We start from the raw sequence: 18,405 nt of genomic DNA on the forward strand, positions 1-18,405 counted from the left end.
GCGGCTGCGGGCGCCCCCCAAGCGGCGGTGAGGGCCGGGCCGTCGGGCCGGGTCGGGCCGGGCCGGGCCCGGCGGGTGTTGGCGGGCGCCGGGATTCTCCCTCCCCCCCCGGGGTGACTTAGATTGGTAACGTGAACGGAAAGAGATCTCCGTTTAAACTCTTTTCCTCTCTCTCTTTTTTTTTAATCTTAACAATTTTGTTTCTCCGTTGTCTGGAGGTTAGGAAATTGTATTTATCTTGAAACGGCTGAGACAACGTCCCTATTTTCATTTCCCTTTTGCAGTCCCAGCTGTAGGTGCTTGCAGTGCACCTAACCCCTTACTCTGTTTCTGAGCCTGCTTTCTCTTCCCTGTCTATAGATCAGAGAAGCCCAACTGGGATTATCATGCRGAGATACAAGCTTTTAGCCACCGGTTACATGAAAACTTCTCTTTGGATCTTCTCAAAACTGCATTTGTTAATTCTTGTTACATTAAAGCTGAAGAGGAAAGGCGCCGAGGACTTGGGCTAGACGAAGGAACGGTTGCCCTGAATCTCCAAGATAATACTAAACTTTCGGAACAAGGGGAATCTTTTTCACGTTCTTAYCTCACGCAGTGTTTTGAAGTCGCCTACCCAGATTTACCTGCAAAGGGCATAGGAGCACTTGTTAATTTTCTTAACAGTCAGGAACTTGTGTCTTACGTGGCTCAGAACCTGTCCGTACAGGACCTGACGCTCTGCGCAGAGTTTCCTGTCCCGCCAAGTGTGCTGCAGAGGACGTTCTTTGCTGTAATAGGAGCGCTGCTTGATAGCAGTGGGCCTGAGAAAACAGGGATCTTTGTTAGGGTAAGTCATTACTTGTATTTTTGCACTAAGGACAGTAGTACAAATATCTAAGAGTCTAAGTTAGAAAATACAAGAAAAAGAGGCAGCGGTTGAATATATTCTGATGGCCAGAGATCCCAAGAGACTGGCGGAAGTTTAACAATACCTGCCAAAGTACAATGAGATCTATTATTTGTCTTTTAGTTTTTCTTTTCCAAAAAACACAGACTGTTTAGATACACAAAATCATTTACTTTGAGTTTATAACAGTGATATGTTAATATTTGCTGACACTTGATGAGGGTAAGCTTTTGCTCTACTAACCACCAAATAATGAGACCATTCCAAGCAAGGTCACACATAACGTACTCTCAGTTTTTACAAATATTCTACRTACAGCAGGTGCTGAATTTATAGGCCTTGCACTTAGGACTGCAAACCCCATAAAGGTGTTTTTCTACAAAAAAAATCAATATTGCTGTTTAAAGTGCAGTATAACAARTGGGCTTTGGCAAGTACTATCCTTTTAATTGTGCTTTTTGCTTATTTTTAGTTTTACATTTACAGAGAAATGTCTGCTAAAATCTTATTTCTGATACAAGACAGYGCTCATGTCTTTATAAGAGCGAGTAGGAGTTAACTGGCAAGAGAATGGTCTGAAGAGGTGCAAATCCCATGGAATTGCATGATCTCCTCGGCCTGTTTCCAAAAACTCTCTGACATATAGCTTTCTGGTTGGACGTGTCTGCTAATAGCACTAAAGTGCTTACCTAGTGCTCAGAGTCCTGTCCTTCTCTCAAGGTCGTGCTGTTTCTTCTTTATATTTGAGTACGTTGACCTTGCCCAAGATGYACATCCTGCACGTGGCTAAATGAGAAGAATAGCTGCAGAGCTCAGTAGTAGTTAGCTCTGCTTAGGAGTGTTCCAGCACTGGAGCTGTTTCATAGCTGATTTCAGTAATTTACTATCAACTGTATTAATGCCTCTTCAGGTTGTATTTTTATTAGCAGAYACCAGAAGCCAGAGCCTTCATTCCCTTTCCCGTTAATTGCAACTTCTACATATTTTCTGTTTAGGATTTTTTAATTCCTCAACTGATTGGAAAAGACCTGTTTGAGATCTGGGAAGTTACAAATCCTATGGGCTTGCTAGTGGAAGAACTGACCAAAAGAAATATCTCTTCTCCAGAACCAAGAATTACCAGGCAGTCAGGAGTCAGCACAGTTCTGCCAGTGTACTTCGTTGGATTGTACTGGTTGGTGCMATATTAATCCCAAGTCAAATGCTTTAACATGGGGGAGAGGGAAGGAGGGAAGATGGTCTTTCRCTTTTTTTACTTGTGCTCTTTGGTCCCAGTATTACAGAGAGGAAACCATGTAGCGACTTTCATATAGTATGAGCTACTTGAGTCTGGTCAGTAACTTGCCATCATGATGCATAAAAAGACAACTGCTGACTAAAGGACTTCAAAAGCTGAAATGGACCCAGCAAAGAGTCTTGGATGTATGTGCTGGTTCAGCTGACATAGGAACTTTGCAACTAATGTAACAGAACAGCTCTGGAACATCTGCAAATGTATCCAGGGTTAGAGAAGGATAAAGGGGGACACCAACAGATGAAATTGAGGAGAGGCTCCTTTTAAATCCTAAAGATTTTTAGGTAGGRGTCAAATCATGGGCCTTGTAATCTAGGCAAAAGGGCTGGTTTGTTCTTGGACAAGATTTAGGAAGTGCCAGACAGTATCCAGGGGATTGTGTCTCAGGCATAGTCAGCTTGTTCTTCTGTCCAGTAGTCAGATTGCTCCACTGGAGCAGGACAAGACCTTGTTCCACCAAATCCCACATTGTTGCTTTGCTAAATGAGCTATTGATAAACGCATCGTAAGGAACAGTTGCTTTAACGTGCTGAATTATTATACTTTGGCTTACATGCTTTCTAAGACTTAATGTCTTTTTTTATATTAAAAGAAAAAACAACTTTGGATTTTCTTCTTTTTCTGGAAGCTCTGCAGTCCCTTCATGAACTGTTCCTATTCAGTGTCCATAGATACTGTTTAGTCAAAGAGCTGAATACATAATCCATAACAGAGCAGACTTCTCTGCAAATCCTACTGAAGGATTTTTAAAAATGCTCTTCTACCAGGGGAGAAATAGGCATAGAAATATTTTGCTTGCTGTTTAAGCTAAYGAAAAATGACAGACTTGAATGTTTTTGACAAGACTAGCAGAAATTTAACTGTGTAAACAATCAGTAATGTGTTAGGAATCTAAATGGACAGAGTAATACTCTCCCAGAATGTAGATGCATTTCTGATCTAAATTTCTGTCACTGAGTATAAAAATCTTTACCTCTGTAGAAAAGACCAATAGAGGTGTTTACATTTGTATGTATACAGAAATTAACTTCAGTATTTGCAGGCACTGCAAAAAAAAAAAAAAACCTTCATTCATGGTACATACTACAGTGCTCAGGATTTTATGATGCAAATGTGTCCTTATTTGTTATTTTTATTATATGTATGTCTTTTTCTTTTTAGTGATAAAAAGATTATAGCTGAAGGTCCTGGTGAAACGCTGCTTGCTGCAGAAGAAGAAGCTGCCCGTGTGGCACTCCGAAAACTATATGGGTATACAGAGAACAGGAGACCTTGGGATTACTCAAAACCCAAGCAAGGATGGGCAGTAGAAAAGGCTATCAGCAGCAACTAGATAATGAAAGCTACTTCTAYTTTATCCTGGGAATCAGTGGCTTCTGAGCTGAATACAAATGCATTTTGGAAAACAAATTTCAGTTTGGTGTTCTGAGCTTAGGTGTTTGAAATTTTCAAATCAACTGTGGTATTAAATTTTTTCTGACTTGAAATAAAGTCTTTTGCCCAATGTTTAATATTTATCACTTTCCTAAATATAAAGGACTGTTTTTCTGAGTTCATGCCTCTTGTTGAGGAAGGTTTTCCATGCATCACAGGAGACTATTCTTAATGATGGAGTCCTTGTTCTTGAGCAAATTCACTCTATAGAAAAAGGGTTTCATGAGTGTTTTCTTGAGACTTGTTTTATCATGTTAATAAGATCAGTTGAATTACATATGCAACACTGACTTTTGGGTTGTATCGGTTTCACTTGTCGTTGATACGTAGAAAACATGAAATACGACATTCAAGATATAGACACCGTTGGTGATTYAAATTTAAAAAGAAAATGTGTAAATGGCAATTTTGTAGTCTTACTACTTGCATATAAATTTTATTTGATATAGGCATTGGTTTCTACTGCTGGGAGTACGCTCTGAAATAGGGTGTATTTTTAATAATAAAAATTGTAAAAAGTAAAATAAGGCTGTGAAGGCCTGAGTTCAAAGAAATTGGAGAATACTATTTAATGCTGGGCTAATGGATGATATACAGCCTTCATCTTTTTTGATTTTTTTTTTCCTGTTTAGTCCAGACACTACATTTTCTCTTGTCTTTCAGCTGCTTAATTTAAGTAGTCAGATGACTAAAATACTGGATTCATTGAAATCTCTGTTCCTTTCTTTTGCACCATTCTGAGCTGTTTTAATGYAACTCCATATAAATGGAAAGTCACTTAGGAACATTATGCAGGTACTGAATTATTCCTATTAAACTTTGTAGAGATTCAGTGTGCATGGTGGAAGACAACATGAAGTAAGACTGACATTTAATTAGTAAAAACCTACAGGATGACGTTTTCTGGAGCTTAGGCAGCCCTTTCTCTGTTCAGAAGGATTCTGTGTCCAGCTCAGCTGTGCTGATCACATATTTGTTTTCTCACCAAGTCAGCCGTGCTGGGATGCAGACCTGTTGAGTCTCCCTGCCTGGGCCTTGTGCAAAGGTGCCTTATCCTGGGGGTGAAGACCTTTTGGGGGTTCTCAGTTCCCAGGAGATGATGTTCACTGCAGTGAAATGGGTTAGCATGCGCTGCTGTTTCTCCAGATTGCTGCTGATACATCTTAAAAAAAAAAGAGGGGTGGGGGGGCCTATGCTATTGTGAAGAGTGTATGATTCTTGGAATTGTTTCCTTTCAAAATTTAGTGTGGTTCTATTGCAAGCTGGAAGTGAGCATTCAGAGAAGGAAATTAAGAAGCTGAACGTAGGACAGGGGCTGAAGAAGTGTTTTCTGCCTTGTCCCATTGTGAGYGTTGGTTGGTTGCACAAAGGCAACAGGTATATGTGCTACTTGAAAAAGAAAGTTTGCAGCTTGCCATGCAGAAAAGCTTGGTGCTGCTGTCTCTAACAACATGCACCCATTGACGTAGACCCCSAAAATGTGGGGGGTGGGAGGGGAAGGCCGCTTAGCAGTGAAAGATCGCAGTCAGGGCTGCTGAGCAGGTCTGTGGTGCAGAGCAGGAGGCGCGTTCCCTTTGGTTACTGATAGCCGCAGACTCCACCAGCATATCCTGCTGACCCTGGAGGGAGAACAAGATTTAAYTATACTAGCTGATGAAAAATTTAGTAGTAAATTTAAGCAAAGCAATTGATTTTTTGCCTTTCAAACATATCCTCAGTATTTGTTGTGACTTGCATCCTAGGCAAATGTAAAATGCTGATGTGGCTAGATAGCAGGCAAGTCTGTCTTCTGGCTTTTCRCATGGGAAATTACATGTGTGAATGCTTGAATGCACAATGGAGAGCAGCAACAGCAGTCTAGCACAAAATATGCAAAAAATGATAATTTTAAATGAAAAAGATTCAGCTAGGTAATTTATTATCACTTGTGTGAGCAAGGCCAACAAGGCTACTATATTCCAGGGGAGTAATAGTAGAATGTCAAAAAGGGATAGAAGTGATTCAGCCTATTTTTAGTTTTCAGATAAGGTACTTCTTATACCTCTACCTATGTTAAAAGGACATTAGTGAGTCTTTTACATTGAAAACTTGATCTAGCTACTACTTCTATATATATATTTTAAGAGAGGGGGAAAAAAAAAGCAATTTTCTGGCAGTTTACCTTAAATAATTAAGACCTGCTTATTGTGGCTTCATAGTTTGGAATGTGGGGATAAAGTCCTATGAGAAGTGGATTACTGAATAGAGTGCTGGAAAGAAACTGAATAAAGCAAGATGAATTGATTTTTTTTTTTTATCATATAGTATATTTGTGGAATGTGTTGAATTCAAAGGGAAAGACAGTTTGGGGACATGGAAAGGATTGCTGTGAGTGGAAWAGATGAAGTTCTTGTAGGATCTATGCATCCTACAAGTTTTCAAAGGTTAAAAAAGCATTTGCTATAGTATCTATGCTTTAATGTCTGGCACCTAAACATGTATTCAAGGACTTACCATTGTACTAGTGGGATCATTTATGTGCTTCAAATTAATAACTTTTTTTCCCTAAATGACTTTTAAGAAATTGTTTAGGTATACAGAAATCAGAATCTATGAAGTCTGATAAAATGACTGCTTTCCTTCTACCAGAATTTTTTTCATGAAACTCCATGGTAGTTTGTCACTCTTACRTAGCTCTCTTGCCTTTTATTGAAAGAGTTTAAAAACTGACTATTTTAAGAAAGGAGAGAGTTCTACTGTGTCTGTCCCAACTAAGCAACGAGGAGAAAAACTTTCTGATGTGATTGCRTGTACTTTTATTACTTCTCTTCTGTTCTCAGTGGATACTTTTGCTGCTGTGTCTTAACCATTCAATAATGTAACTTCTGCTCTATATATATCCTTGTTTTCAGTTGCAGCTTCTGCTTACAATAACCAGATGTGTTGCTGTTATGGAAACCTCTAAAAAATCCAGAAGTAACTTTTGTATTTATCGTTGCTCTGACTTAAAGGCAGTAGATTAAAATATGGTCACTTCAGTCTTCTTTTCTTGTTAGTTTGGAATTTGGAACTGTCAGTGAAGAGCTAAAGTTTTTATTGAAATTTATCACAAAAAGCAAGAGTAAAAATGAAAAAGAAATGGAAAATTTAAATAAGTGCTCTCCTGTTGTGCTGCTATAAAAAGCTGTGAAATCAAAACATCAGAAGACATGTTGTCTTTTTTATGATGATGATGATGATAAGATGTAGTACAGAAACATTAGAAGAGCCCTACTTTCTGTGCTCAGCTCTTACCCAGTGCTGTGCTAAATTTTAAACAGGCTCAAACTGTGCTGTTTCTCTTCTAAAGTGTATCTGGGCTTTGAAGTTTAATATTAAAAGAGATGCATTTACTGTAGAGAAATAAACATCCCAGGGCAGATTGTTCTATCTTTTCAGATTGATTCCACTGATCTGTGGCATTGTTTCTTGTCTGTTTACTACTTTGATTTGTCTAAGAAATTACTGATAAATTAGGGAAATACAATGGTCGCCAATTCTTCAGTRAATAGCCGCCTGGCACGGCGCAAAGCTGCGTGGTGGAAACGCAGCCGGGCTGCGTGACAGCCTCAGCGCGCCGACGGCTGGCAGAGGCCCGGGCTGCAGCGCAGCTCCTCCTGCGCCGGGGAGCGGGCGCTGCTCCGCCGGGCCGAAAGGTAGCTCTWGGGAGCAAGGAACACCGGCTTCGTGCCGTCCTACCTCCGCGTAGTAAATACTGTGTTTCTGCCAGCCTCTGGCGGTTGTGCTGGTGACTGGTCTGGTTTTGGTCGCTGATCTTATATCTCTGTGCTCAAATATGTTGTCTGCATTACTAGAGCGTGGGTGTTGTAGGACTAAAAGGGACCTCCTGGGCCATCGAGACAGTCCGTYGCTATCGGGACGTTTCGCTATGGGATACGATCCTTTTCCTAAACAAACTGCCCTCCCGACTGGAAGCAGTTAGGTCATTTGCTCTTCCTGCTCCAACTGCAACTCCGTTGCAGAGCCGCACTGTTCTGGTACAGAAATTAAAAATTATGCCTTAYCTCTGGATATGTTTACTGGTTGTGCTCTCTTGTTCTTATGTCAATGTTCTTTATCCGAACAAAGTCTCGATTTTATTGAAGYTGGGAGAATTTTGCATTTAGTTCCAGTGGGACTGAATTTCACGCGCAGTTTTGGAGATGCTTGATAATTCTCCCTAGCTCTGTAGTCCTGTGTTTTCATTTTATACTGTAAATGCTGAAACTTCAGTTCTTGGTGGAGTTCAGTCTTCATTTTCCATATACCTCTGGCCTAGAAGTTCTCACTGATTTCCRCACTTCCAGAGAATGATGCCACCATTTAAATAATATCAATTAATAATAGACCAGTGCTATGTTGAGCATGTTGACAGTTTGGTGAGCACAAATCCAGATTTTAATTAATATCTGTGAGGTCATGCAGAAGTTATTTCCAGATTAAACAAATAATTAAGTCTAGGTCAAGCAAAACCGCTGGGTGCTCCTGAAGGCTGAAGGCTAGTGGAACCCCACTGTCGTACACTAGACCTGAACTGATGAGAAAAAGCAAAGAGTAATTACAGTTCAGGGATCCCATTCTGCAGTCTGTTCTTGTGGAGTATTTTCTTTATGGAAGCAATCCTACATAACTAAGGAAATACTAATGAAACTGAGGAAGTGGTAAATAATTATCACTTAAGCTGAAGTAGGAGGAATAAGGTAGAAGATTGCCATCAGAGGGCAATAATCCAAAAAGTTCTATTTTGGTCCAATAAAGAAATTCCGTTCTATTAATGATAATTGCAATAGAAAGAACTAGGAGGCACAGCTTCATTCTCTAGGCTGTTGGCAGAAATTCAGTGCTTAGGAAGATAAAGTTACAAAACCATTTCTAGAAATAATTCCAACACTAAGAGGATGCTTAAGGAGGGAAAGAGAGCCTAAGGAGCAATTGGCTTAGTCTGAGAGCTGAATGCTAAYGAAAATTATTCTAATTTCAAATTATACAAAATGAGATAGTGTACAAAATATCTTGATTTATGGTCCATTAGGAAATAAAATTCTTTCCTAATCTAAAAYTATGTAGCTGAAGGTTTGCTTTTTCTGTTACACAGGCTTCCTGCACCAAGTAACAACTGTGACAATGAGCTTAGTAAAGCTATTTTTATAATTTGATTTGCCTTTCATCACTAGGGGGCTAATGGTTTTAGAGCCTGTGGTGACTGAAGTATCATTTTCTGTTTATAATATCAGAGTACAACTTGGTTTGCTTTTACGCTTTTTTTCTGTTATGGAAATAYTTATTAAATATTCTGTTTCTACCCAAATATCATGAGATGCTATTTCAGCATGTTTTCCAACAGACAGGCATGCTCAACAGCCTGTATCCCAAGGCCAAGGAGACAGCATTTTGGAGGAAAAGCTGTCTTTTATTTTGACATTTAGCAGATAAATGGCAGGGCTTAGGAGAATTCATTATTGCTTCTAGTACTGAAAAGAAAATAATACCTTTGGGATGAACATACACTTAATGGATATATCCAYATACTTTCACTTCAAGGCCCTTGGCAATGCAGATTTTTTTCCTCTCTATTGCTTGGAATTATCCATAAAAAAATCATCACTGAGACTCTGTTTAGTGGCTTCAGGCACGATGGCAAAGTGCAGTTTGTGAGTGATTTTCTTGATTCAGCGCGTGTGCAGCATTAATAGGTTGTTGAAGTTCATGAAAATCTGGATCAATAGCAAAACTTTTGATTATAGCCAAGTTTCAAAGCTCAGCAACCTATTTCCTGCTTCGTTTCTTGCAAGATTCTTGCTGAATTTGTATTTGTCCATTCTAAATTGATTGTTTTCAACTCTCCACTGCAAGCTTGGCTGTAGGATCGAGTGTTTGGGGGACAGTCAGGGACCCAGTCGAATTTGCTCGATCTCATTACCTCATAAGAGAGAAAAACAGGCAATGTAAGAATAACAAGTTTGAACTTCCGCCTCTTGACTGGAGTACTTTGGTCAACCCTTCCTAATAATTGAAAACATCAGAGAGTAGGTAAAATGGAGGGAGAAAAATATAAAATTTTAGAATGAACCTTAAAATTTTCCCCTAGAAGAAAAATTCCCCCATCACAGAAGGCATTTGCTGGTAGTGACAGAATTCACTACTGAAGTGTCTGTAGGTTTTGGAAGGAAGCTGGTAAGAGCCAACCAGTGCTCCTCGTACCTCAACAGAATTTCAGTCTGTGACGCACAGCGTTACGACCTTCCGGTGTGGGGATGCTATTGCAGAGAATATGTGCTGACAAATCTTTCCATTTTTTTATTACAGAAGGGGAGGAAACTGGCTGGAGGAGGGCCCCATGGCAGTGGTGGGCCCTGTCTGGCAGAAGGGTGTGGGTGTGAGGGGTGTTCAGAGGCTCTCTCGCAAAGCTGGAAGCGCCTGGTGTTCCAGAGCAAAGCTCAAACTGTAGACAGTACTCTGAAAATGCATCAGCTGTTGGGTGTTCAGCTTATCGTGTGGATGAAGTAGAAAGAATTAAACCCGTTGATAGGTGAGTTTCTGTAGTCATCTCTATCAGTGATGGAAAGAGAGTGTAAAACCAGAGTTACACTGGCAACGTGTACAAGTCAGTTCATATTTACTTTTTTCAGCTGCATCAGCTGAAACTTTTTATTAATTACTGTGAAACCTTTCTATGTAAATCATTATTTTGCTAAATTGTYGTATTTTAGAACGATTACACTCACAATCCTAACTAAATCGCACAACGCTGTGGACTGGCCCCTGCACCTGGAGCAAACTGCATAGCAGTGAACTGTGACTGTTGGCTTACCAGCCCGCGCACGCGCTGTAGCTTTTGCCTGCATGTGTGCAGTTCAGTTGGGCTGTTACCTGTGTGCAAAAACACACACGCGGGGAGCAGTAATTTAAGCTGAAGGATAATGTTTCCATCAGAACAAAATTTATAAACTGGTCGTGAATTCATGAATACTTTGAACCTGAAAAATTGGAAAGCTGGTCCCTAAGTAGTGAAGCCTCAAAAAAACCCTCCTCTCATAAAGAAGCAGGATGGAAAAAAAAAAAGCCTGTGTACTTATTGAGTGGAACTCGGTAATTTAGAAAAGTCAACATAAATGTAGAAAGCTCTGGTGGAATTTTACTAACACAATTACAAGAAACTTAGGACTTGAAAAAGTCCTAAGTCCTATATTTTGCTGATACTGGCTTYCAAAAGACTTCTGTCTCCGTATTTCTAGATGATTTTTTTTTTTCAGGTTCCTGTTTCCTGCCCATTTTATTCATCCATGGTACCCTGGAGGAACTTAGTTTCATTCATTTAAAAATCTCTTCTGCTTTGGAGATTGGTTCTTGARTTCCCGTGTCTGTGTCAGCAAGACTCCGCTCTTTAGCGCGTAAGGTATCGCTCTCGACGGGCCTTTCCCCACAGCTTTCGGTCACTTTGCTGTTTCAGTGCAGTTGCTCACTTGTCCGCAATCCAACCAAACCGAAACAAGGTCACGTTGTAGTCAGGTTGCAGTGATGTTCCACACACTTTGTTGCAATTCCCAAAATACATTAAGTTATTTTCAGTGGAATATTACTAACGCTATGCCAGTTACGCCTTGATAGTTTATTTTTTAACTTTCATTAATTTACTTAATTAAAACAGGTAAGCTTTCCTGTCAGGTCATTTAAAAAGGCTTCTTTTCCATATCAGGTTGTTTTCAGTTAAGTCAGGTGCTGAGAGASCATTTCTCTTTTTCCTTTTGGTTTAACAAGGTTCTCTGATTGGCAAATACTCTCAAACTCTACGTTTTAAATTGAACTTATACATTGTTACATACATTATGTACATTATACATATACATTGAACATATATGTTATTTCAAATGCCTGTCTGTCATTGCCTTCTCACCAGAAAATAAATTCTTAGAAGAAATTTTAAATCTTTTAAAGCTGTTTGTATCTACCACTATGACTTGCAGTATTGGAAATGGCCAGTCCAAGGAGAGAAACTGAAACGTATCCTTGCTGCACAGCAGAATGCACAGAGAGGCCTAAATGTCATGGGTCTTCCTTCTCATATGAAATTAATTATTTCTAAGCAGCAGCAGATGTTGGAGTTTGTCCTTTTACTTCCAAACCAAATGGCGTGGAGAGAGAGTACTAAAATAGTACTAAGTGTTCTCCCCCATGTATAGTTTGAGATTAGGTTTCTCCTGCATCAGAACCTCTCTTAAGAGGATATTTGCAGCTACCAAGGATTATCTGTATCTATTCACAGCARCTACACTAGCCTTTACTTTGCTCTCCAGGATTTTTTTGTTTGTTTGTTTGCTTTGCACCTTGTTAGTGCCCTCTTACTTCTGACCTGTTGTTAGTGCCAGGCACTGTGCCCTTCTGTCTGCCGTTCCTTCAATAACAGATCGGCAGTTTGGATGTGATACGTTCTTGGGGATTCTTGCGAAAAATTTGATGACAGTATCTCCCATCTTGAAAATTACAGTAATGAGAAACATTAGATTTGATTTGAGGGATCAGGTTTCCTTTTGTCAATCAACTTCTAAAATAGCTTCATTTGGAAACTGTGACCAAAGAACTCTSTTTCCCCATATGCACATTACATAGCTTATTTCTTTCATTCTTCTGTCCAAGTACCTGCCATCTGAAAGCTCTATTTCCCAACTTTTGCTGTACTGTTAGGTCTATCCCCATTACCTGTGCACTGRCATACTATTCTTTCTCAACCTACTTCAAATCTAAATGGATGTTTCCATGATTTTTATCATACTGGTGTTTGTATGTTCATTGATCACTGCAGTGTAAAAGATTGTTTATCAATCTTGTACAAGGTCTGAAGAGTAGTATGTAAATTTTGAAAGGCAAGGGCAAAAAGTACATTGGTTAAAAATATTACCTTCCCTGTCTATTCTAACGTTGCACTTCCCTCCGTGGAAATGCTTGTCAAATTACCCGTAATTCTCCTCATCAAATCTGAGGCAGTTCTAAGATAGTAGTAACTGATAGTAGTTTCCATAAATTAGACTGACTAATCAATAATTTAGATTCATTAGTGGAGAGGAACAAAGGCCTTTCTTCATTCCAATGGGAATTTTACAGAAAACAGACAGGAAATGCTCATTATCAATGGAAAAGCTACTGAAGCAACAGACTTGTATACAAATCTCATTCATAGCTCAAGAAACAAGTTGTTAGATAAACAATGTGAAAATTGAGCTTTTTCTATCCAGAGAACTGGGAGAGCATCTCCCAGTGTAGTATTTAATGTAGTTAAATAATAAAGGTTTTTTTTTGTTTGTTTGTTTTTTTTTTTTTTGTAGATTAGATATCTATTTAGATAGATACCTAGCTCTCTCTTCCACTTCTAATATAGAATCAGATGTTAGGTAGAGTGGTTGCCTTAAACTGCCCTTCCATCTCTAAAATCTTTTATATCTTTGTCTCTTAAGGTCATTTATTTGCTTCTTTCTTGCTTTAGGTCATATTGGTTCCTATCCATTCCTCAGCCTCTCCCATCTACCTACAGGCTCGAGACTGCCTTGTGTATTGCTAACATGCTCAAGAAGCAGTAAGCATCAAATATGATATGGGTCCCCATTTTTTGGTATTGCTCCTTTTAGAAACAAATGTGAATATACTATGCTTTCAGTATAAAAGGTTTCATTTTCCTCTGGCRTGCTCTTCTGAAGAGCAGCATGAAACAACCATTTCACAAAATGTCCTGTGATCTGTGGTACAGTTTATAAAACATCGTTCAACTACAGGAACTTGCAGAATAATGACAAAATTAAGACAATTTAAAAAGCATCAGTAAAAGCATTGGCACATATCCTAGAATAAGGAAATGGCACTATAAGGATGAACAGAAAAACAAAATACAAACACAAGATGTTCCTGTGATGGATGTTTTTCCTTCACTGCAACTGTATATAGGCATGTTCTTTCCACTACCTAGTCTGTGATTACGAACTGCAATATGATCTGGTATGCCTAAGGCATGATGGAAATTCAAGAAGTGTATCAAATAAAGAGATAAGGTTGAAATATTGATAACCTTTCAACATTGCTGACCAAGCCAGTAAAGAGGAAGAGAAGGATGCTTGAGTTATCAAAYTTTCTTAATAAAATTTAAAAATGAAAAAAAAAAAATCTGTAACTTTGGAACAAGACAGTCTGCTGAAATGGCCTCCCTGGATATGAAAGCCTCCTGTTGAACTGGACTAGATTACACTTAGTTGGCACACTCAGAAACCCTTCCACTGAAACTATCAAATCTGTTCAATAGTCAAAGCACCTGAAGAAACTTGTACATCTTCAGACAGTAAAGAAGTTGAAAACTTAGCAAGACAGGTCCCATAGTACTTCTAGTCCAGCCAGGAGAGCTGCTTAACAACTACAAACAAAATTTAAATAAATAAAAAAAAAAGCTGCTTACTCTTCTGAATGACTTCCTAAACAGCTAAAATTCAGTAACAGGATTAATCTCTTTATTCCATTGACTGATATATATTTTTTGATTTTAAGAGAAGAAAACAAAAGTAGAAGATGAAGAAAGCATAAGGAAAGTGCTTCCGTGAGAGAGATGCTAGAAGTTAGTTTAGATAATTTTAKAAAATGAAGAGAGGTGCATGGGATAACTGCTGTGGAGAAACCTCAGTCTTTCCCATTGCAAAGCTGCAGTTAGATTCAGCTGAATTAAATGGTAATAGATTTAGCTCAGGCAAAAGGAATCAGATTTTTAACACCACTAACATAAGGATGCAGCCACTTCATTTCAGTTCAAATTTTCCATTCAAGCAATTTAGAAAAAACAATTCAGAAAAAAAGTTATTGACTGTAAGCTCATCTAAATTACTATTTATAATGCTTCCTTCATTTTTTTAGACTTAATACTGAGAGTAGAACATCAAGTTAAGAACAAAGAGACTTTTTTTTTTTTTAACCATCTCTGATGTTAATCATCTAGTGTGTTAACTTTGAAAAGGCATTCTACATCTTTATGATCCTTCTTTTAAAACTAGTATGGTTTGTTCAGATCAGTAGGAAAAATCTAGTTTACTCTGCAACGGGAAGAGTACGCATCTTGCTCTTATTGCCTGATACCTGSCTCCACACAGCTTCAATCTATCTCACTTAATCCTATAAAAGCTACTGTAATAATAAATATATTATGCAGTAGGTCATAAACTGCCAAGGAAAGAGGTTAAAAAACTGCTATTGCTGTCCACGTTTCCATTCTTTTTGACAGTTCTTGCTTTTCTGCTATCTCTTAATTTTGTGTGTCTCAGCCTATATCTTCACCTTCTTCCACATCACCCTCAGAACGAGCAYTTCTGCTTTGACTCTCTGATTTTCATTGCTGTGATGGCTGAAAATYGCAGCAATTTGACTACATCACTCAAAAGGAATTAGGTATATGTTACGCTACCACAATATGATGCTTAGAAAAGTTAAAGACCGCTAACTTGTGCATTACAGAAAAATAAACAAGCAGAAGTGATAATGCCATTCTTTTTGTTGTGACATCTGTTTCCTACAAATTGCTTTTATGGGTAAAGACAGGGTTATGAATCATTTACATTTTCTATTATGTTAATATCACAGCAGTGGATGGGAAATGTCAAAGGGAAATTTCATTTCAAACAAGCACAAWTTTGTAAATCAATCATATTTGACTATTTCCCACAGGTAAATTTTCTTGTTTTAAATAATTGTCAACAATCAATAATGATTTGTATAAATGTTGCTACACTTTAACCTATTTTGATCTTTTACTAAAATGTATCTATTTATTAACAACAAGATACTGCTCAAATAAGGCCAAAGACATTAATTTATGCTCAGTTGACTGAATCCTTAATAGAGTGTATCAGTGAACATTGCTATCAGACAGACTTGCCATGATCTTTCTAAGTATTTTCAGAAAATCTTTCATATACAAATCTTGTAGTAGCAGTTTACCATAGATCCTATAATACCTAATCCCAGGATTAATTTTGTATGCCCATCAGTAGTGAAGCAAGATGGTTAAATAGCCCATTAGTCTTTCAGCATGATAATTTTCACASCACTTAGCCTGCTGGGTTAATTGCTTTAAAATGGATATTATTGACCTCAGTTTTAGCGACAAATGGTGGCTGTCTTATTCATCTCCCAAATGTACATTCTTAGACACTTGTTTCTTTTGGTTCTGACAATGATTTCCTTAGATCACRTGCTTGTAAATTATAATTTATATCCATATTATCTCATATTTAAGGGCGTGCTTAAGTCATGTTTTCGGAAATGATTGCCCATGACTGAGCTAGCTTTTAAGTTTTGTGGTTTTTTATTTTTACGTAAAAATGTTGCAAGAATAAGAAGCCATTGTTATACTTTCTGTTAGCAAATTAATGTTAATGCTAAAAGCTGTAGCAGGTGCAGCTGGGATTAAGTACTTTTGGAATAAACAGCTGCCCAGTATATCTCCGACCACAAAAGCAAAAATCTGATCATTAGGAGGAGAGAAGGAAGAATAAATGAGGACAGAGAAGCTGTAGGAATAGAAATTCAGGTTCTAAGGTAGAGAAACAGAAGACTACAKGAGGAAAAAGAAAACTGAAGAGTAAAGCCAATGTACGGGTTTTATTAATGTGTATTATTTGTGCATTGTTGCCCTTAGTGATTTAGAGAAAAACCAAGTTGTTTGCTTTGAGGAAACTAATGGTAGCTGTGAGTTACAAATGAGAGCAACAAAAAATAGAAAAGGGGAGAGTGGAGGAATGGTAAGGGTTACACCACTGTTTTTGAGGTGGTGAACCAGGGCTTGAAATAATGTGGGGTAATACTTAAAGATGGTATGTCAACCTCCAAAGCCAGTTTTCAGACCTATATATGTCTAAATACAACATATAAATTCAGACTTAAGTACTTGCATTTCTCAAGCACCGATTCCTATGGAAAACAAGATGGTATGATTTAGATGTAGAAAGGTAAGATTTGGAGGAATGTGCTCACACTCTCTGGAAGAATCCAAATGCCATAGATCTTATGGATATTTGGAATGTATCTTCTTAACCCTGTGAAATCATATTATGTAATTTCCTGGTATAAATTTTTATTATAAAAYATGGAATGGAAAGGGCTAATATTTTTAAAATGTGATTCTTAAAACAAATGAATGCTAAAAAAGGAATGTGTCTACTAATACAATTCCATCTTGGAACTGGCTATGAACAATATCATAGCTGTGTTCATGAAACAAATCAGAGCCTGATCTACTGTACTATGAGAGTAGGGAGATTCCTGCTGAAATTTGTGATTGACTGAAATGGTACTAGGATTTTTCTTATTATCTCAATCCTACATTTTAGTGGCAATGACAACCTTGATAATAACATGTTTTATTAATAACTGTTTATATTCATGCAAATATATTCATGACACAAACAATTAAAGTGGATACCCCCATTTCAGCTTCAAAGAACCTCTGACCAGTTGAAACAAAATCAAAGTTGTATTTAGCTTCTATCTGCAGATGCTCTAGCCAATCATTGCTCTTCACAGTATTTTTCAAGGAAAAAAAATGCTTTTTAACCTTTACACTTTATTTTTTTTAATTTAGGTCATCTGCTCATACACAAAGTGACAACCTCCATGTTGTCACTAGCACGTTTAATAGAAGGRAAAAAAAAGAAAGCTTGTGAATAACATTAATAATAGCATTTCAGAGAAAAGTGAAAAAATAATGGGAGAATTTGCCCCTTATAAGGATGGAAATAGCTCATGTTTGCTTTTAAGAATCSTATTTATGCATTTGTGATTATTTAATGATACAATGATGTTTATTTTTCACTCTGAAAACTCCTGACATCTGTATTGAAAATATTTGAAATCAGTGTGTTATAKCCTGGTTTTACGACTGGTCATTCAGCTCATGGAAATTAGTACTTCCAGAGAAATCAGTGGAGGAATGCCAAATTGCTGATGCTGAACACTAGCCCTTTTTTTTAATAAAACTATGAGGAATACACTGTGGATCAGATCTGGCTCCCACAGAAGCCAAYGCTGAAATATGTACTGACGTCAGTGATGCAAAACAAGACCCTAAATATACAGTATAGGCAAATCATTAAATCTTAAAAGATGTTAATCACATGCTGTTGCTAGGCAGTTTTGCAAATTAAATCACCAAMAATAAATTGTTCAATAATTCTTAAAAAAAATAGTTTGCACTGTTGAAAAAACATTCCTTTAGACACAGTGCCTTTATAAATAAAAAAAGCGTTTTTTACAGTTTAGTGGAAGCTCCGCGGCAGAACCAAGGTCTCCTCAAGGATACCACCAGCAACGCGGGCCAGGCGGCGCCATTTTCTTTTCGCGGGTGACAGAGTATCTGGGTGGGCACTGACAGCCACACGCACTGGGGACACTGTGTAGGTTTGGTCTCAGTAACAAAAGAAGACAAACCCCGATGTTTTTCTCACAAACCCAGTTGCCGTCTGAAAATGGCAACGCCGCTCACTGAGCCTGTCCTCATAGGGAGCGGGCGGGCGCAGGGCCGCTGCTCACGCAGAGGGGTGCCCGCGGCGTGGCCGCGCTCCCTGCGCGATCAAGTCCGCCTCGCTCTCCGCTTCTACGGAACGCCACGGCGGGCGCTGCCGCCTTCGCGGTCGCCACGCTGAGGGCCGCGCCGCAGCTCCTCGCCCCTTAGCGACGCGGAGCGCCGTCCAGGCGGCGGCCGCCGCTTTCCCGCCGCTGGGCGACGCCCCCCAACGGCCGCGCCTCGCGC

The 18,405-nt window shown here is 38.6% G+C and overlaps 1 protein-coding gene across 1 annotated transcript; it reads left to right on the forward strand.

The window, feature by feature from the left end:
• Position 1: 1 nt before the first annotated feature.
• MRPL44 (mitochondrial ribosomal protein L44) lies at positions 2–6,794 on the forward strand (the record flags this gene model as incomplete). Its single annotated transcript, XM_085298693.1, has 4 exons — positions 2–27; positions 361–829; positions 1,885–2,063; positions 3,345–6,794. Coding segments are annotated over 4 exons (846 nt in total), but the record flags the coding sequence as incomplete, so codon positions are not given.
• Positions 6,795–18,405: the final 11,611 nt, after the last annotated feature.

The sequence above is a fragment of the Rhea americana genome, unplaced genomic scaffold, assembly GCF_003343005.1.
Source record: "Rhea americana isolate MKP2758 unplaced genomic scaffold, rheAme1 scaffold_14, whole genome shotgun sequence".
In the NCBI taxonomy this organism is placed as follows: Eukaryota; Metazoa; Chordata; class Aves; order Rheiformes; family Rheidae; genus Rhea; species Rhea americana.